Source organism: Mus caroli, chromosome 1 (assembly GCF_900094665.2).
Source record: "Mus caroli chromosome 1, CAROLI_EIJ_v1.1, whole genome shotgun sequence".
Classification (NCBI taxonomy): domain Eukaryota; kingdom Metazoa; phylum Chordata; class Mammalia; order Rodentia; family Muridae; genus Mus; species Mus caroli.
In genome coordinates, this window is record NC_034570.1 from 161,051,971 (window position 1) to 161,072,897 (window position 20,927).

The 20,927-nt window shown below is 40.6% G+C and overlaps 1 protein-coding gene across 4 annotated transcripts in view; it reads right to left on the reverse strand.

Moving 5' to 3' along the window:
• The window catches only part of Atf6 (activating transcription factor 6), a 169,892-nt gene that overhangs the window by 92,403 nt on the left and 56,562 nt on the right, over positions 1-20,927 (reverse strand). For all 4 annotated transcript variants that reach the window (XM_029474736.1, XM_021159362.2, XM_029474735.1 and 1 more), the window contains 3 exons: positions 12,369-12,500; positions 5,421-5,534; positions 4,720-4,819 (listed from right to left, as the gene is read on the reverse strand). In XM_029474736.1, the coding sequence (XP_029330596.1) occupies positions 4,720-4,819; positions 5,421-5,534; positions 12,369-12,500 (346 nt within the window). The remainder of the gene's footprint in view (positions 1-4,719; positions 4,820-5,420; positions 5,535-12,368; positions 12,501-20,927) is intronic.

A 20,927-nucleotide genomic window follows, 5' to 3' on the forward strand; every position in this document is an offset into this window, starting at 1 on the left:
ATTTCAGGGACTTCCCTCAAGGTTCCCAGAAAGCCCGCCCAAGCTCAGTCTCTTCACAGCAAGGTTTCTGACCGAGTTGTACAGGTAACGCAGGACAAGTAACAACTTCTATTTGTCAGAAATTGTGTTACAGACACATTCGTAAGAAACAGGAAAGATTCAAATGAAACAACATTTCCACTATTCACCAAGTTGCACACACACTCCTCACAGCTAACATACCTATTGGTTGTATCTCGTGAAAGGCATCTAACCCATGACTCTTTTGGGCCAGAGAACAGTTTAGTATGGGACCATCAGTGGCCAATCTATGCCATACTGGAAACCTCTATTTCACAAGCTACTTGCTTTGTATTCTCTCCTCTTATTTTCCTGAGAGTTTTGTGAGTTAATCCTTAGGAGAATTTTGGAAGGGAATCAGAATTCAAGGGTATCTTACTACTATTATGTTAGGAAGTGACCTTGCTGCTACTTTACAACAATAAGTGTTTTTTATATATAAATACTAGTCTATAAATCTCCTGGAATTCATTAATTATCGTGTTCATACATCCATCTTTACATGAAGTAAGGCTTCAAATTTAGACATCTGATTTCCTGTAAGAAGCTTGAGGTATGACTGGGGGGGGGGGGAGTTCTATAAAACAATAAAGTATGACAAATAGTAAAACAGAATCAAATACAAAATGCTTAAGGGAAAAAAAGAGAATAAGTACTTTGGGTAAATGGAACCAGTGTGTGAAGATGACCATAAGGTTTCCAATTTCTGGGTCTACAACAAGGGCCTTATTTGGTGACTAGCAAATACACCCATGCATATACATAACTGCCACACTAGTCACTTAGTAGGCATCTCAGTCCTCAGATCAACTGCCATGCTATAGCAGTGCTTGTATAAAGATAATCTTATTTAAAAGTCCAAGAGTACAGCTGGGCAGTGGCGGTGCATCCCTTTAATCCTAGCACTTGGGAGGTAGAGACAGGTGGATTTCTGAGTTTGAGGCCAGCCTGGTCTACAGAGTGAGTTCCAGGACAGCCAGGACTACACAGAGAAACCCTGTCTCGAAAAACAAAAACAAAACAAAACAAAACAAAACAAGCCCAAGAGTAATGATACTGGAGGTTTTATTATAGTATATTGTTGTAAATGTTATAAATTCTATTGTTAGTCTCTTACTGTGCTTAACTTACAAATTACCCTTTATCTTTCCTATATATGTATAGGGAAAAATAATATATACAGGGTCCATTACTTCCATGTCACATCATCTCAGCCTACCTCGGAGTAATATTTGCACAGTAAGAAGATTTAGCTTCAAGTCCAGTATTCAAAAGGCAGAGGCAGATAGATCTCTGTTGAGCTCAAGGCCAGCATGATCTAAATAGTGAGTTCCAGGCCAGCCAGGGCTACCTAGTAAGAGCCACCTCAAATAAACAAACAACTTATTTATATAATTCTACCTGACCCTCCCTTTGTATTCTTATAAGTTATAACCTCATAGCTGATTTTATTCCTGCTTTTAAAATGCAAAAATAAAAGTTGCTGGGATCTCTCTCTCTTTCTCTCTCTCTCTCTCTCTCTCTCTCTCTCTCTCTCTCTCTGACTTTATTTTTTATAGTCTGTTAGTTTTACTGGGATATTTATCTATGCTGCTGTTTTTCCTCCCTGCTAATATTGGCTTGTATCTGTCATTGTTTTCTTAGTCTAAGAAGCTTTGGAATTTTTCCCCTTTATAAGAGAGTCTTGGGCTGGTGAGATGGCTCAGCAGGTAAGAGCACTGACTGCTCTTCCAAAGGTCCTGAGTTCAAATCCCAGCAACCACATGGTGGCTCACAAACACCCGTAATGATATCTGATGCCCTCTTCTGGTGCGTCTGAAGTCAGCTACAGTGTACTTATGTATAATAATAAATAAATCTTAAAAAAAAAAAAAAAAAGAGTCTTGTCATATGGCCCAGGACGGTCTCAAGCAAATGATTCTCCTATTTTGGCCTCCTGAGTATGAGACCTGGAGAAGTACACTACCATGCCTAACTAGAATTTCTTATTGTTCAGTCCTTTCAAGTGTGGTCTACCTACAGTGCCTTTGCTTTGCCTTAATCTTAGAAGGCATTTTTCACTCAGCCTTGATCTTTCCTAATAGCTCCAGTCTAAAAAGGGTAAGACTATAAAAGGGAACAAGTCAAATCAAAGACATGATACTCTAATAAAGCAATAGAAATTTCAAAGAAATGTCAGTTTACCAAGCTTACAGAATACTTTGTAAGACTGACAACTTTTTTTATATCTAAAATAAATACGAGGGAAGAATGTTGAAATGGGGGCGGGGAGCTGCAGAGCAGGTGCCGGCTTCCAACACAAAGACAGAGAGCACAGGAATTCTTGCATGCTTTCCAGCTAACATCACATGACTAAAATCATGTAACATCAGATGACTGCTCTCCTAGCTAGCCCAGAACCTCCTTTACTCAGACAAATACAGACTCTTCCATGTCGTCCCTTTTTCGGTAATAGCTAAGATTCCTAGACTTCTGAACGATTATCTAAGTGTCCAATAGAGAGAAAGGTACCCAAAATAGCAGAGAAAGGGGCTGTAGTCTAAACTACAAATCTATAAATAATGGGCTAAAATTAGGACAGCATTACTTCCCTTACATTAGAATTCTTTCAGGATTAGAGAAAAACCCTTTCACAGTTATGAAAAACAGGAAAGAATAGTGTGACAAATTATAAAGACAAGACAAAACCCTCCATTTAGGCCAAGAATTATCATCTGATTTTCATAAATTAGCTTAGTGAGATAATCTACTGACAGTGACCTATTCCTGACTCCCATGCTCTTCCTCTATACCGCAAAGAATGGAAGCTGAAAACCATGTGAGTCGAACCTTCTGTCACTGGAGTTACAATCATTTAGACTCTGCCAGCGAGATAAACTTGCTCCAAATACGAAGCAGTGTCTCCTTTCCCTCTGGCTGAGGAGGGAGCTGATATACATGCATAATGCCAGGAAGACCTTTGGACCTGTCAGGTCCTCACAGCCCAGGCTGTGACTGACTATAGCCTCAAGGAGTACTAACAACCAAAAAGCTGCCACAAAAGGCAAAGAAGGGGTTGGACAGGCCTAGAAAAGCCCATTCTGGGTAATCACAGACACAGACCCTCAGAAGGCAGAACATGAGCTCAACTATGCTTTTAAACATATTATGTACTGTTTCTAAATAAACAGTTAAGCTTGCTCACCCAGACATACTCATTCTCATTCATTCTCTCTCTTCCTCTCCCTCTCTCTGTCTCTCTCTCTCCCTTCCCCCACCTCTTTCTCCACCACTTACCCCAACCTGATGCAGAGTCTCACTCTAGTTCTCCAACCCAAACTGGCCGGGAATTCACTATGTAGCCCAAGATGGCCTAAAATTCAGATGCAAATCACTGCCACATCCTTCCCTCAACTCTGCTTCCCTTTCTTTCTTTTTAAGACAGGGTCTCACTACTACGTTGCCCTGGCTGGCTTAGAACTTGTGTAGACTAGGCTGGCCTCAAACTCATGAATACTGCCTGCCTCTCTCTCCTGCCCTTCAAGAGCTAGGATATAAGCCAAGTGCCACCACGTGAGTACCACCATAGTACCAGCAAGCTGTTTCTATTAGCACCTATGGCAAGCAGGGAAAGCAGATGAAATTTTTTCCATCCCAAAACCAAATCTCCTTCTTGATTCTTATTCTCTATCCCCATTCCTGGAGAATTCTCTGCAGCAATTACTGCCACTTTTCTATGTTACCATCCCACTTTCCCTTCCCTGGGCTTTTGTCATCACAGACACAGTAAAAGAAGCTCTAGGGTCTCCAGGGAGCTCGAATGGTAAGATTTAATAGTAACTGTCTTCACTGTCCCATAGCCTGTTGGCTTGGCTGGGAGCCACACTGCCCTTTCTTGTCCTCCATCTTGCTGTCTAGACACCAAGGGAGGCCTTTGTAGCCCACACATGTGCAATGCCTTGCACTAGTTTATCACACTCTCTCTCCTCTTCAGTTTCACATTGGGAAGTAGCACCCAAAATTAAATATTTAGCCTCAATTTCTCTCCTACAGTCCAGACATGGATACATGGTTGTCTACTGGACTTCTTCAATTGATTGAAGTCATTTCCCTCACCAAATAGTGGTGTCCTTCATGCCTAAAATGAAATCTGAAGTTCAGACCAGAGCCCTAGCGTTCACTAAGCTCTCTCCTCTCCAGCCTCTCAGATCTGACCTCCTACCACTCTCCCCTCAGTCACAGCAACCCCCAGCTTTACTCAACTTCTTGAGCTTCTGTAAATATGCAAACTGATCTGTCCTGGGTCTTCAACATTTTCATTTACATTCCCTGGCCTGGAAGCTATTTCATTGTGATTCCTCCTAAAGCCTAGAGCTATGAAGAACTAAGAGCTATGAAGAAGTAAGAGATAAATTTCTATCTCATCCAGCTACAAAGCCGCTGAGGCTGTTCTAACAGCCAGAGTTAATGACTTTGATACATTACCCTGCTAGAGAGAGAGAAGAGAGACAGGGAACGGAAGTACAGGAAGCAGCAGCAATGGCTGTGGCATCAGAAGCAGCCATAGTGAGAAGTAAATGAGGCTGAAGTTCCCAAATCTCCCAGGGAAGAAAGCAAGTCCCCTGGGAGGGGATCCCCAGCGCCTGGACTGTCATTTCTTCAGACACAAGCAGAACAAACCTGGAGAATGCGGGCTTTCTGTTGGCTATTTGTCATTCTTCTAGATTTGGTCCTTTCCACTTCATGTCTATGAACCCAGCCTCGAAGTTCATGGTTCAACCTATAAAACAAAGTAATCAAATATATTTGATAGTAGTTAACTGGCTTATTCTTTTGTTGAAAATTAATTTAATTGTTCTATAGGACCCAAAGAGCAGCCCAACATATCTGACTACATTACAATGCTTTTTGATTTAATTTGAAACAAAAGAAAACTAAGACATTTAATACTGTTTTTTTAAAATTTTGAATAAGACATGGATTGTTATAAGGTAACCTCCTCAATCATAAGCTCAAAATTCAGAGAAATAATGGAATATATGTCCAGAATAACATAGTCAGATATCACCTTCCTAATTTGAAAAAAAAAGAAAAAAGGATACTGTCTGCTGAGAATATTAAGTCCACAAGTCTAGCCTTACCCTGAATTTTAACATTCACTTCATCCTTTCATTCAAACAAGACCCACGTAAGCAGGCGACCATCACAATGAATGGACCCATCACCATCGCTACCTGGACAATTGTTATCCTGGCTTGCAGTTATCCAACGCAAGTCAGATTTTCTTGGTCTCTTACTAAAGCTGAAGAAATGCTTTGCTAAGTTTGAAGTTTGCCATGGGAGGCCACTCAGTAGTTTCTGCACCAACCCACACCCGTTACCTGAGAGACTCTGTGGTGTTAATCAGGGGCTGACATGGAGGCGGAGGGATATAAAGCAATGGCTCTTCACTTAGCACCATTAAAGCTTTGTCATTGGACACAGAGTGATCATAGCTGAAACAAAGACAGACAAAACTCATGTCCTTGTATCATAAGTTTTATAAAGCTTACTACTGTCAGTTTTCATTAAAATAAACATATGCCAAATTAAACATGTTGTAAGATTGAAGTGAACATAACAGAAAGAATTAAATATAAACCATATGGTGGACTGTCATTCTCTCAGTTTCTAAGAGCTGGCAGAGTAATTCACATTTGCTTAGCTACTATTTACTGGGCAGCACATGCTGTGTGTGAATTCAATAAACTTCCCTATTGCTGGAGTGGAGGAGAAATAATGGAAAGAGTGAGCAGTCGACAGGAAAAGACATGATTGTTATATGACAAGGCTACAGGCTTGTGGTCATTTGCCATTCTGTGTCAACAAACTCACGGCCTCTCCAAGCCAGTTTGTGTGAAGTGAGGGTAGAGGGAGACATAAAATGTTTGGCAGGAGAAAAATGACAAAGTGGAAAAACTGGACAAAAATTTTAAAACCATGGATGACCTTGAATCACTAACAAAACACTAAATGACAATGACTAGTTACTCACTAACTTAAAACGTACACGTCTGTCCCTACGCTACTGTTTTATGTCACATGATTCCTATCTAGAGTACGAGTTGAAAATCAGAATAGGAACCAGGCCCATTTACTACTGCGTACATCCTTCAGTCTGTATCTTAATCTAGCTCACTAAGAAATCTTAGATCTCTTCTGTATTTTTTTATAAGATGCTATGAATTTACAAATTGGATATGCTAAAATACAAAAAAAAAATCTATACAATTGAACATGGTAGGTTTCATGCTTTTCACTTATTCATTCAATATTTGTGGAACAGCACCTATGTGCTGGGTAATCAAAGAGAGAGCAACAGTCTATTCTCAAAGAGCTAACAGGAAAGGCAGAGCAAACCCAAGAGAACAAATGCATAAAATACAGCAAAACCATATTAACTGTAAAAGCAGCACAGGACTCAAACAGCAAAGTATGCAGGATCTACTTCAGATAAAACTAGGGAAAGGATCATAGACCTCAAGGCTAAATGACAAGAGGAAACCAGCTGCACAGAAACTAGGGGAAGAGTATGAAGAGTATACGAGACAAAAGCAAATGAGAAGAAAGCAGACTCAGAAGGAAGGCTGCTGAAGCACGTGGGACAGACAGAAGAGGAAGTCAGGAAGACAGAGTCCGGCTCATAATTAGGACTTGCTGAATAAAAGGGAAGTTACTAAGTGAGAAGTGAGATACCTCAACTTATCCTTAAGCCTTAAAATTGTACCAAAACCAAATATTAGTTAAATACAGAAAGGAAAAAAGTCAGAGATGACTTGGATGTGTGAGCATGTGTATGAGAAGTCCGACCTGTGAACGGAAATGAGAATCGCCCGTGTGTACGCATATGGAGGCTGTGGTACAGATGAGCCACTTTAGCAGGACATAACCAGAGTTCCCAGCTTTAAAGCTTGAGATCTGGACAAAGGAGAAGCTTACAAGGAAAATCAGAAAGGAAGAAGGAAGACTGAGTGGGTGGGATAAGCTTGCACACAGGAGGCGAAGGCAGGAGACCACAAGTTCAAAGCCAGCATGTGCTACAGAGCAAGAGTTTGTCTCAATTAACCAGGGGCAAGGAAATACCACAGTGGTAAAGTACTTGCCTATACAAAGCCCTGCACGGAATTCCTAATACTACGTACAGCAGCCAGTCAAAAAAGGAAGGAAGGAAAGAAGGAAGGAGGGAAAGAAGGAATGCAGGCAGGCTAAAAATTATAACAATGCAGAAGGAAAAGTCTTTTAGGGAGTGACTCACTTAGCCAAGATTTGCCACAATGAACACATGCCCCCCAAGTCACCCTCAACACACAACTAATTTCAGAATAAAAGTAATGATTTCTGAGTATGGCACACATGAGAGAAAAGAAGTGGAAGCTAAAGTTATATGGAACACACACAGACACACACACAGGTCATTTGAAAATCACACCTGCATACTTAACAATACCAGGAATTCCATGAGGAAAATCCAAAATTGCTTTCAAAACTATATTTTTGACCTGTAATTTTCTTTCTATATGATTAATCTCTAGCAATGATTTCTTTTTTTAATTTATTTTTTATTAGATATTTTCATGATATACATTTCAAATGCTATTCCCAAAGTTCCCTATACCCTCCCCCCACCCCCTGACCCTGCTCCCCTACCTACCCACTCCCACTTCTTGGACCTGGCATTCTCCCATACTGAGGCATATAAAGTTTGCAAGACCTAGGGGCCTCTCTTCCCAGTGATGGCCGACTAGGCCATCTTCTCTAGCAATAATTTCTGCATACCTGTGCTGGTTAGCTTTGTTCTAACAGCTAGAAATACAGAGAAGAAAACTATCAAGTAGGAGAAATGCAAAGGTAGACAGGACAGGGTTAAAGAGAGAAAGGAAGGGGAGAGTCTAAGCGAGTATGCAATCTGGAGACAATCAGACCCTACTAACCTAAAGACAGTCAGAGATCCAGGCTCTCTGCAAGCCGTTCTATACAGATAAAAGAAATTTCAGCAAATAAATCACTACAGGAAAGCACAATGCTGGAAGCAAGAGTTGATGAGAATTCCTAAAGACACACTGTGGCCGATGCCTCAAGCGGAAACCACCCTTTCCCGTTTACTAGAAGACAACTGTGATTTGAGCCTGATGTCCTATGTCCTGAGGTAAAAATTAATACCAGCTCTCACTATACTACTATTCTTTCATAAAAGTGTCCCAGTTTGGCTGATAAGTTATACTATTACAAATACAGATATGTATATATACAGAAAACTGAAAAAAATCTGTGCAACTGCAACTTGCTAGTGGTAATTTGCTAATAACAAACAAATATATGGTTAAACAATAGGATTATAATCTATCCTTCCATTATTTAAACTATAACTCTCCTAAACTGAAACAAAATGAGGCATTTAAAAATACAGATGATAAAAAACAAACAAACAAACAAACAAACAAAAAATACAGATGATATAGAAAACTTGAACAGGCCCATAGCAAGTAAGAAAACTGAATTTGTTAGAAAGTCTGCACCCCCCCCACCCCCGGAAAAAAAACATAAGCCCAGGCTAGACAGTTCCACTGCTGAATTTTACCCAACTGCAAAGAAGAGCCAGTGTGAGCCAGGTGTGATAGCACATGATAGCCTGCCTGCTGTCCCAAAAACTGAGATAGGAACATGGGTAAGCTGAGGCCTAGCCTGGCACCTTAACGAGACTCAAAACACAAACTTTTCTAAAACTAGCACGATGAAGTGAGAGAGAGGAAGCCCTTCCAAAGTTGTTCTGACATCAAGACCAGACAAGAACACAACCAAAAGAGGAATCCACAGACCCAAATCTCTGATGATCATAGCTACTGAAATTCTCGACAAAGTACTAGCAACTCAAAGCCAACATACGAACAAGGCGATACATCATGATCAAGCAGGATTTATTACAGAAATGCAAGGATGGCTCAACGTATATAAATCAGTAAGTGTAACACACGGTGTCCACAGAATAGAAAGGAAAAACTTTATGATTGTCTCAAAAGATAAAGAAAAAGCATTTAATAAAACTCAACATCATATCTTAAAGATAAAAAAGGAAAAGAAAAGAAAATTAGGTATTAAAGAAAGTTATTTAACACTGTAAAACTCACATATGGCCGGACGTGGTGGCACACGCTTTTAATCCCAGCACTTGGGAGGCAGAGGCAGGTGGATTTCTGAGTTCGAGGCCAGCCTGGTCTACAAAGTGAGTTCCAGGACAGCCAGGGCTATACAGAGACNCCCTGTCAAAAAAAAAAAAAAAAAACCTCATATACGACAGCTGATAGACAACATCATACTGAATGAAAAAAGCCAAAATGTTTTCCTTTTAGCTCAGGAGCAAGACAAAGATTTCTATTTCCAGTAATACAAGTTCCTCAGCTAAATAACACAACTACTTCATTGAAAAGGAATCAAAATTCAGTCAAAAGACATCTATCTGCATGCCCACGTTTACTGCAGTACCAGTCACAACAGTCAAGACATGGAGATTTACCTAACTGTCCACTGATGATGAATAAAGAAACAGACACTGAAATTCTGCTGTTTCCCCTGACATGGACAGACTTACAGGACGATGAATTATGGAAAACAAGGCGCACAGACAAAAAGTACCATATTTTCTGTTAGATGTGCAAGCTAAAACCCTGCCATCACAGGGGTACTTTTGGGGGGAAGAGGAGGAGCCAGGAGGGTTGTTCTGGTTTTTATACAATCATGCATATCAGAGGTAAAATGGTTTGGGAGAGAGAGTGAGGGGTGTGGACTGAGAGTCCATGCTGGGTGCCAGAGTGACTGGAGAAGAGGGTGGCTGTAAGTGTTCTGAAGCATGGCAAACTCTGGTTGACCACAGTGCACTGAGTATTTCAACACATCTAGTAAAAGAATTTGAATGTTCTCAACACAAAGAATGAATGAATATCTGTCTCAGATGATGGATACACTACTCTGGTCCAATCATTATACATTATTAACATCAAAATGACAGACACAGTATAGTCAATAAATATGCAGAATCACTGTGTCAATGAAAATATTTAAATACTTTTAAAATAGTAGCAATTTAAATTTTTAATTTAATTTTTTTCAAAGGAAAAAAATATATAGGTGTCCTGACAGCACATATAAACTCTAAAATTCAGAACAAATCCATACTTGATGTTTTCAAACGTTTCACAAATATTTTTTAGTATTTTGTATTAAAAAATACTACTAATAATACCAATAATGATGATGATGATGATGATGATGATGATGACAACGATGATGATGGCAAGAACCTCAAACTAATGAGCTACTATTTGCCTACATCTCCTAACTCGTTTTCCAGTAATCTCTGTAGTACTTCAAGAGACCTAAGACTCTATAATCTCTTTTCCAGTAGCGACCCTGGGTAGGGGACACAGAGATGGGTTACATCTTTCAAGTACTCTTTTCTTTCTTTCTTTTTTTTTTTTTTTTTGTTTTTTTTTTTTTTTTTTGTTTTTTTGTTTGTTTGTTTTTTGTTTTTCAAGACAGGGTTTCTCTGTGTAGCCCTGGCTGTCCTGGAACTCACTCTGTAGACCAGGCTGGCCTCAAACTCAGAAATCCNGCCCTGGCTGTCCTGGAACTCACTCTGTAGACCAGGCTGGCCTCAAACTCAGAAATCCGCCTGCCTCTGCCTCCCAAGTGCTGGGATTAAAGGCGTGCGTCACCACTGCCTGGTCCAGTACACTTTCAAGGTGATAGATTTCCCCCTGAGAGTCGGCCAGACCTCTACAGTGAGTGCGCATGTGTGAGCGTCCACTATACTTCACAGGGGTCAGCACTCTATCGCATGCCTATGTGAGCAAATACATGAGGGCTTCTGCTTACTATAATTATGTTAGAGTGAACAACAGTCCTGTAAAAGTTATCTAAAACAAGTGTGTCTTCAAGTACCAAATCAACAATTTTCCTTCTTCTTAGCAATTAATTGTACTTAAACCCAAAGACTATTAAACTAAAACTAAAAATTTTGAAAGAACGCCTGTGGAAAACCATAGAACTCAAAATTATAGAATATGAGCACATTTTGGAAAAATAAGAAAACTAATATACTATCAATTTTAGAGACATGTTATCTGCATGTCAACATTTCAAAAATGTGACAAATTCCAACATGTAAACAACAGATTAGCAGAAAAGAGCAGGTCGTGTTCTCTACCACCATGGCCTCCATCCCTGCTGTGCTGCCACCATGGCCTCCATCCCTGCTGTGCTGCCACCATGGCCTCCATCCCTGCTGTGCTGCCACCATGGCCTCCATCCCTGCTGTGCTGTCACCAGGGTCTCCATCCCTGCTGTGCTGCCACCATGGCCTCCATCCCTGCTGTGCTGCCACCAGGGCCTCCATCCCTGCTGTGCTGCCACCAGGGCCTCCATCCCTGCTGTTCTGCATTACATAGGATCCTTGGCTCCTAACTCAACATCATTAATAAAAGCCCAGGAAGGCGGATTCCTCTATGGCCTTTGTTGTACCGCTGCAGACAGTTAGGGCAACCAGGTCTTTAGCAATCTCAGGCACTTCATCCCAGTGCAATCGGCACTGTACTATGAGCTCCTTGCCTACTGCTCAAGAGTCTGGTTGTATTTGCCTCTGATAAGAATCTAAAAACACACAGGGCAATGTTTACCCAAAAGGATACAGTTCCAAAATTATTTACTGTACCTTCTTCTAATTAACAGACTAAAGGAACTGTGTTTTCATGTACATCTTTTGCTTTATTACTAAGCAAAATGAAAATTTACCAAGGTATCTGTCAAATTAGTAAAAGGAAGGAAATCAGAAAACAACATATAATAGATAATTTAACTTCATGACCACAAATAGGTTCAACTGTATCATTCTGCCATATCTGTCCATAGACATAAATATTAGATAAATGTGCTAAGCCATAATAACAGTGAAAAAAAAAAAAAAACGAAGACAGTAGATGTATTTCAATATATGTATATGTCAATACAAACAAACTGATTATATAATCACACCTCAGCAAATGAGGATGGGGCTGGGAGAAGGGGGGGGGGGGTGCTGTGATGTAAAGTAAATAAATGAATCAATGAAAAAATTCCTAAACTGGGAACTGTTTCAAAATAAACTTATTCTTAAAATTGGTCATAAAAATAAAATAACAGCATTACCACTTCACTTGCTCCATAAGCCAAAGGCCATGTGACCAATTTACATGTAAAGTGACATGAGATAAGAGACTGCTCCAGTTCATTAAATCAATATGGCCAGCAGGCGGTCCCACCTGTAACTGTCTTTCTGGTTGTCACCGTCTGATGTGTCTTTAACTTCTTTCGCTGAAAATTCTAAGAGATGCCTCCTTTGATTGGCAGGGCTCACACTAGGTTTCACTCTTCTGGAATCTTGCTCCAGCATGCTGAAAAACAAACCAAAACCAACACCAACAACAAAGTGAAACAGATGAAATGAAAAAGGCATGCATGTATGCTACATGTAGCTAGAAAGCAAGCAAGACTGGCCTTATAGAGTCACACATACAGCAAAAACCTAAGGCCTAGAAACACATCCAAACATTGATGTCCTTAAGTACTCTAGGCCTGGCATCCTGGACATAGTGAACAATTTCAAAATAATTTTGATAAGTATGAAAGTCCATATTTATAAACTAACTAAACAAAAGTAGTGTTTTACCTGCTTTTAAAAACCCGATAATTACATTATATAAATTGCTGTGGTTTATATTCAAATGCTTCCCAAAGACTTATATGCTGAAGGCCTGGGTCCCTTGGGAGGTGGTGGAACATTTATGAGGCAGGACCTAGTAGCCGAAGTCAGAGCATGGAGTCATATTTTTGAAGAGGATACTGGGGTCCTAGCCCCTCCTGTGCCCCTCACGTTCGCTCCCCAGCACCTGTGAGATAAGAAGACTCCTCCACACAACAGTTCCTGATGATGTACTATGTGGACAAGTCCAAAGCAACTGAGCGCAGGGACCACACACTGAAACCTCTGAAACCAAGGGCCAAATAACCTGTTCTGCTTTTTAAGTTGACTTAGCTTGGGTATTTATTACCATAACAGAAAACTAACATGTATGAATAGAAACTCACATTAGTATATATAACTGAAATTTAAATTCAGATAACTGAGGTAGAAAATCCACCCCAATGTGGCAGACTGATATTATCAGTGGGCAAATACTTCAAATGAAATAGGAGCTGTTCTCTTTCAATAGTCACATACACTATTAGCCTTGCCACAACACAAGCAGGCAAACAGACACACAGACAATGCTGTGATAAGTAGAATAATTTAAACTCATTAATCATGTGCTTTGATTTGAAATTTGGCTTATTGATATCATTTTGAATACATGTATTATTTTAAAAAGCTACACCCATAATTTACAGTAGTCATGATCTTGATTCAACACAAAAGGAATTCCCTGGGGAAGCATAAAGACTATTTAGAGAATGAAGTAGAAGCAGGAAGTAAGATGAAAAGGGCTGCCTATGGTCCCATGGTCTAAAAATGAAGCCTTTGGGGTTACAGCAGTTTATCTCTAAATGCAGGTGTACAGGGTGGATGAAAACAAGAGGCAGATAGATTTCTCTAGAATCCTTTTCTGATTACTTATTCTTTCAGTTCTCAATTCTTTTCCACTAGAAATCACTGCCACCTGCAATTCTCACATGGCATGCTGTCATTTTGACATACTGTGAACTTTAAAGGTATACTGACAAATTATGACCACTGTATAAAACTTAATGTTACTAAAACTAGCACTAAGTTGTCCTTACAATTGTTTATTTCAGGCTGAATGCTTACTTGAGCAGCCATGCAATGCTGCAAGCTTTGCTGCACATGAAGAGGCATAGTAGGATATCTAACTGGACCTGGAGAAGAGGTCTACTGCCCGGAGCCTGAGGAACAGGCCTAGTAGGATACCTACCTGAACCTAGGGAAGATGCCTCGTACCATACCCACTGACCCTGAGGACAAGGCCTAGTATAATGTCAAACTGAACATAAAAAACTAAGTTAAAGGCTCAAGAGATGGCTCAGTGGTTAGGAACAGTCTGCTCTTCCAGAAGTCCTGAGTTCAATTCCCAGTAACCACACGGTGGCTCACAACCATCTATACTGGGATCTGATGTTCATTTCTGGCATTCAGGCATACATGCAAATAGAGCACTCATATACCTAAAAATAAATACATAAATAAATCTTTTTTAAAAACCCAAAACAAAACTATGTTACTTTATATAGATAGCTAGACTGGATATTACTGGTTGACAGACAGATGAGTGATCAGTGTAATTACATAGCTAAACAGAATGCTCTGGAATATAATAGCAGAGAGCACTGGGGCTCCACAGAGGATCATGAGGTAATCTGAAATGGCAAGCAGAAGTTACCGAGCACAGAGGATGAGGATGAGGAAAGGCATCCCATGCAAATGCAGCAGTTATCTGAGCGAGGCACACCAGCTCCAGAGAGCATGATTTAAGGAAGGGGCGAGTGTGCTCATGGACACAGGCAGCACACAGTGGGAAGAGGGTCATCTTAGAAAGAGACAGCAGCAATAATGCAAGGCTAGCCTGCACACGGCCTTGCTGGCCACACTCAGCACGTCTAACAATTTATACAACAGAAACAAGCCATGTTGTCCTTGTGTTAATTGATACTCTTCCGGGCATCAACTGTAATGTTCCCCTGGCTAAGGGACTTTCCTGGTCTGGTGGCACAATCAGTCATCTTCTTTTCAGGCTTTAATTTACTTGTTTACTATTCCTCACCACTGCCAGGACAGCAGACCATGAGAACAATTCTTTGGTGTTACCAGCTATCAGCTGGGGTTTTAACCCCATTAGGGGTCTCCCTAATGTAACTCTCAGGTTTTAAACTGAGAAGTCAACTTGGCTGCTCCACCTTCTAAAAACGACTTAAAATAGAAGTGTTGCTGTGACCTGATAACTGGCTCGAAGTGCAAATTCTTGAATGAAGAAACTCTGGGCTGCTTGTCTAAAAGTTGGTGTGTCAACAAGCTGTCCAGACGGCTGCCAGTGACTGAGAACCTCCACACATGCTTCTCACAGCCTCTTCCCTAGGAGACTCACTTCTTCACAGTGGATCCAGATGAAGTAGACAGTCAGAGGCCTGGGCAGTTAGGCCCAAAGACACAGAAGGACGTGGCCCAACGTGGCAAAGTTGTAGCTCACTGATTGTTTTCTTTTTTTGGTAAATTGATTCTGTATTGTTAATCTGTTGAAGAGTTAAAGAGTCTCCTGATCACCACCCGTCAGTCACTTTACCACCGTTAGGAGACCTGGCACTTCATGCCACTATTTATAGTTACTGACAGCTATCACCAGCAAATATATTGAGCTTATTTAAGAAGTTCTGTCTGTTTCACCTATAACAAAGCTGCGAGACACCTACTTAGCTACATTTACTAGAAAACAAGTGTGTTATTGATGTAACCGTGCCACTGTTTTCCTCTGTAATAGCAGAGTACCCACAAATGTCACCACAGCCACTTTGGGGATTTACACCTTTCTTTTAACCAAAGAGTTTAAATTTCACTTAATGCATGTCACCACACTTCATTATATAGAGGCAACATAATACTCTGAGCAATGGACTCATTGAAGGGGCAACAATTGGGATTTAAATAAGCTAAGCCATGAGTTTATTGCCCACCTGCTAGTCTGGATAATAAGGGAATTAAGACAATTACTGTTAGCCAGCCTACAGTGGTGCAGACCTTTAATCCTAGCATTCAGGAAGCAGAGGAAGGTGGATCTCTGAGTTCAAGGCCAGCCTGTTCTACAGAGCTTGTTCCAGGATAGCAAGGACTACACAGAGATACCCTGTCTTGAAAAACAACAACAATAACAATAATAATAATAATAAAATGAATAAGTAAATAAAGTCACCATCTTTTTTGGCTTTCTTTTGTGGGGCAAGGGGGTTACAATTTATGCATATTTTAATCTTTAAAGTGAACTTTCTAAAAAGAAAAAATACTTGAACTCTGAACTAACTGGGAAAAATTAAGTTTAGCTACAAGAATAAATTCATATTTATAGTTTCCTTGTATCCATTAGTATTTAAAAGAATTTCATTCCATTGCCATATTTCAGGGTTGTCTAAGAATAATTGTCATATTACAAATATCAAGAGGAATTTGGCAGCTCTTGAAGTGGTCAAACATACAAAAGGGTATGAGAAAATTACAGTTGATATGAACTTTTAGATTCTTGGCCTAAGTATCTTTGTAATATTAGGGGAAAAAATTAAATTTCCAAGAACATAAAGGATGACTCAGGCACAGCAAGGACACACAGTAGGTGAGTGTGCGTCCGCTGACTTTCTAACTCAGGTGAGTGAGTGTACACCTGCTGACTTTCTAACTCAGGTGGGTTAGTCTCTTGTCTCTACATGCATATGTATCGAAAGATGGCCTAGTCGGCCATCCATGGAAAGAGAGGCCCATTGGTATCCACTAACTTTCTATCATTGAATATTGATTAAACAGTTAACTAAACTTTAAAAATCTATCTATTTTTATTTGTTTTTATGTTTTGCTTGCATGTATGTCTTTGTACATACCATGTGCATACAGTCCCTGAGAAGCCAGAAGTGGGATGAATACCCGGGAACTGGAGTTACAGACAGCTGTTAGCTGCAGTGTGGGTGCCAGGAACCAAATCTGGGTCCTCTCCAAGACCAGAAAGTGCTCTTAACCCCTGAGACAACTCCCCAGGCCACAACTCAACTTTTTATAACTCAGTTAAGCCAAGTTCTGCCCATAGTTTAAAATAAACCAGCAAATATTAAAGAAACAGGAGTCTCTATGATCTAGGACTCTATGATCAACACAGTACCCACTAAGAGTCACAACAGTTCTAATCCACAGGATAACCATTCCACAAAGAGCCTTGCTCATACTATGGGCCAGTGATCCTGAAAAGCGTAGATCAGCAGAACATGAATGGTTTTGATTTGCCGCAAAGTTTGAAAGAAGCATTATTTTTGTTACTTTCCTCTATGAAGTTCTAAACGTCAACAACTGTTTTCTATTATTTGTGAGGCCACTTACTCCATAAGACTTCAGATAGCAGACCAAAGTGTGGACACTATGCCCCTTCTTAGAATTGGGAACAAAACACCCATGGAAGGAGTTACAGAGACAAAGTTTGGAGCTGTGATGAAAGGATGGACCATCTAGAGACTGCCATATCCAGGGATCCATCCCATAATCAGCTTCCAAACGCTGACACCATTGCATACACTAGCAAGATTTTGCTGAAAGGACCCAGATATAGCTGTCTCTTGTGAGACTATGCCGGGGCCTAGCAAACACAGAAGTGGATGAGCACAGTCAGCTATTGGATGGATCACAGGGCTCCCAATGGAGAAGCTAGAGAAAGTACCCAAGGAGTTAAAGGGATCTGCAACCCTATAGGGGGAACAACATGATGAACTAACCAGTACCCCGGAGCTCTTGTCTCTACCTGCATATGTATCGAAAGATGGCCTAGTCGGCCATCAATGGAAAGAGAGGCCCATTGGACTTGCAAACTTTATATGCCCCAGTACAGGGGAACGCCAGGGCCAGGGGAATGGGAATGGGTGGGTAGGGAAGGGGGGGGGGGAATGGGGGACTTTTGGGATAGCATTGGAAATGTAATTGAGGAAAATACGTAATAAAAAAAAAAAAAAAGACTTCAGATAGCGAATCTTCACACCGAGTGGCTGAACATAAAACAGCACATACCCAAGTATGCCCTGGGCAGGCTGTTTAAGGTACAAGCAGACCACGTTTAAACTGAAGCTGTCTCCACAGGTTAAGTAGTACTGTTTCTCATCACCCAGAGCAGCTGCTGTCGCTGAGACCCACACATGAAAAGCTGAATGATTCTCAGCTGGGGAAGATCATGGAGCCTCGGGGTCTAATGTAGGAAAGTGGAAAGCGCACAGAAACTGAAGGCAGGAGATCTGGATTCAAGATGTGACTCAAGCGCCTGCCTTAGTTAAGTTCTTTAAGCCTAAATTCCTCACAGTAAATTTATGAAAAATAGCAAATTTGTCACAGAGCTCTTCTGAGAGTCACATGAGACGGCAGATGTGGACATATTCTATAAAGCCTGAGGATGCCACGGGGTACTTAATGACACAGCTGTCTTCCTGCTTTCCCAGTTCATGTGTTCACAACATAGCAACTGCAGTGACCTTTTAAAACTCTAGGTCAGGCTGTTACGCTTCTCCACAACTCAAGTCCTTTAGATGGCTCCCCTTTTCTGGCATGATAAAAAGCCCAAATATCTATCTGATCCTTTCCATACATTTTGCCCCCATGATATTTTCTGAGTTTTCCTGTCCTGTTCACTTAAGGGTACCCACATTCCTTACCTACCCTTGAAAATGAACAGCACACTTCCCCACACTAGGCCTCCTGCAATGGCTAAGGCCTTTGCAACACTCTTCCCCAGACATCCAGACAGCCAACCTCATCTCCTTCAAACCTCAGCTCAAACATCTGTTAGATGGCAATCACTATAAAGCAACATGCCAACAACCCCTAGACACTTGTAAAACCATTTACCCTACCATGCTTTATTCTGCTCAAAGAACTTACAGCATGACCAGTTTCCTTGTTAAATGTACTATCTCTTAATGTAGCACAAACTCAAAGGTATAAAAATCTCTGTGCTGTTGTGGGTCAGTGGCTGGCATATAGGGGGCACTTCTGGATTTTGTTTTTATTTTAAATAAAAAATAAGTGAGCTTTATGGATATGTCACGTCTTCACTTTGCTGTAACACTTACATCAAACCAATCGATTCATAAGACAAACACTCTCCTGTTCCACAGCCAAGTCTAAGCTTTAGGAGAAGGGGCAGAGCAGCTGCATACAGTACATACTGCTTCGCCTGCCATAACGGCTTGCGGCCTGTGAGCCTTTGCTTTGTTAGTGATGAAGACAAAGTGCCAGTTCAGCTAATAACTGTGTTCTCTGTTTCCTCATCTGGAAAACAATCACAACAACATCTGCCTAAGGCAGGAGCAGGGAACAAGAAGTCATGCAAAGGGAAAGCAGATTACTACTCGGTGCGTTGGGCTCCATAACTGATAGCATAACACAAAAAACAAAACTAGCTACTTTCACCAACAAAGCATTCATAATATCAACACACAGCCCACCTAGACTGTTCTAAGATGTTTGTCTTACCTTCATATATTTTCTTTTCTTCCAATTGACTTATTTCTATTTCTTATTTTCTATTTTTTTTTTTTTAAGAGAAAGGAGGGAAGGGAGAGAAGAAGGGCTGCTTTAATGAGAGTTCTGGTAAAGCACTGATACAGAAAGCCACATAAACTGTGTTGACTATGTATACACTGCCAAACTGTAGCTCATTCAGGGTGGCATTGTGATAGACGGACTATGGAGAGAACATAAATGCTGCTTATTCTTGGAAACTGAATATCAAAAAGTCTAAGTGAGTAGCACATGTCCATAATTCATGTAGATATTAGCAATTAAGAATAATCTGCAGAATGACCCCTAAAATACTTGCTGAAATGACAAAATAATTCAAATCTGGAGACAGCCTAAGTGATAGATAGCATTATAATTACATTTGTATGTTCACACATCAAGTTTCACATGATTCCTCGTTCTGTACTCAGTACAAAGCTGAGTCACTTACTCCTTTACTGTGTATGATCTGCAGCTGACAAAGCATGATCATATCTGCATATGCTAAGTGATGCAACATTAATTATAGCTCTTCTGGACAAACTGCTCCGTATTTTACATTTACATAGCAATCTGCAGAAAACAGCAGTGCACTGAGCTTACACACGGACAGGAGCTTTCTCACCTGGCCTAGCTTCTTACTGACCCCCTCTTGGAGAGGAAATGGCACAAGTTACCAACTTTTAGTTTGAAAAGCGATGCCCTCCCAGGGATATATCTACTCCAGGTAAAGAAGAAAGTTGGGTGAGGATATTGTGTCTGACTTCAATTAGCCTTTGTTTCACTATAGCTGAGGTCTAAGGAAGAAGGTGGCCAAGTGATATGTGATAAAGCCACGGTCCTGCTCCTTGGAAGCACACTCTACACAGTTCATGTGAAAGCACAGACCAGAGAAAAACATCAGCAGGATTTTCCACGCCTTCAAAATCGAGTACTGCACAAGACAGACTTGGAGCAATCTAAAACAAACACTGACATCTACACAGGCTGAAAGAAAACCTAGCCAACCCATTACCTTGCACAGACATTTTGACAATCAGGAGTAAATTAAACTATCTAGAAAAGAGTCTGGTGCTGGCTCTACAATCCTGACTCAGTAACACCTGGTACTTAGATATAGTTTTATATGTACTTGCGATGCTTATGTGTCATTTTGATAAATGTGGAACATACTTTTAGCCAAGAGCTTGAATTAGATTACATTTAAGAATCTGGCTGAACAAACCCATCTATACTTGGTGGTTGAATTCTGACATCTAACTTACACAGTGTCTTTTAACATTCAGCCAAATGGTGATATCATACAGCCAAATGTGCTCAACAATCAAACAGGGGGCACAATTGGAACCAGACTTGGGGACAAGCTCATCTCAGGATGTGAAGCTAGAATTCTTCCTGCAAAACAATGAAAAGCTGACAACCTCAAGAATGCTGGAATAAAGACCTTTGCCTCTAGCCAGTTCCTGACTCATACTTGATGCACACACTCTATGGTTGCCTTCCCCTTAAAGTGCTGTCTCATGCAAAAGCACAGAGTAGCCAGCTGGGCCTTTCATGGCATGCTTTAGTCTTCCTCCTG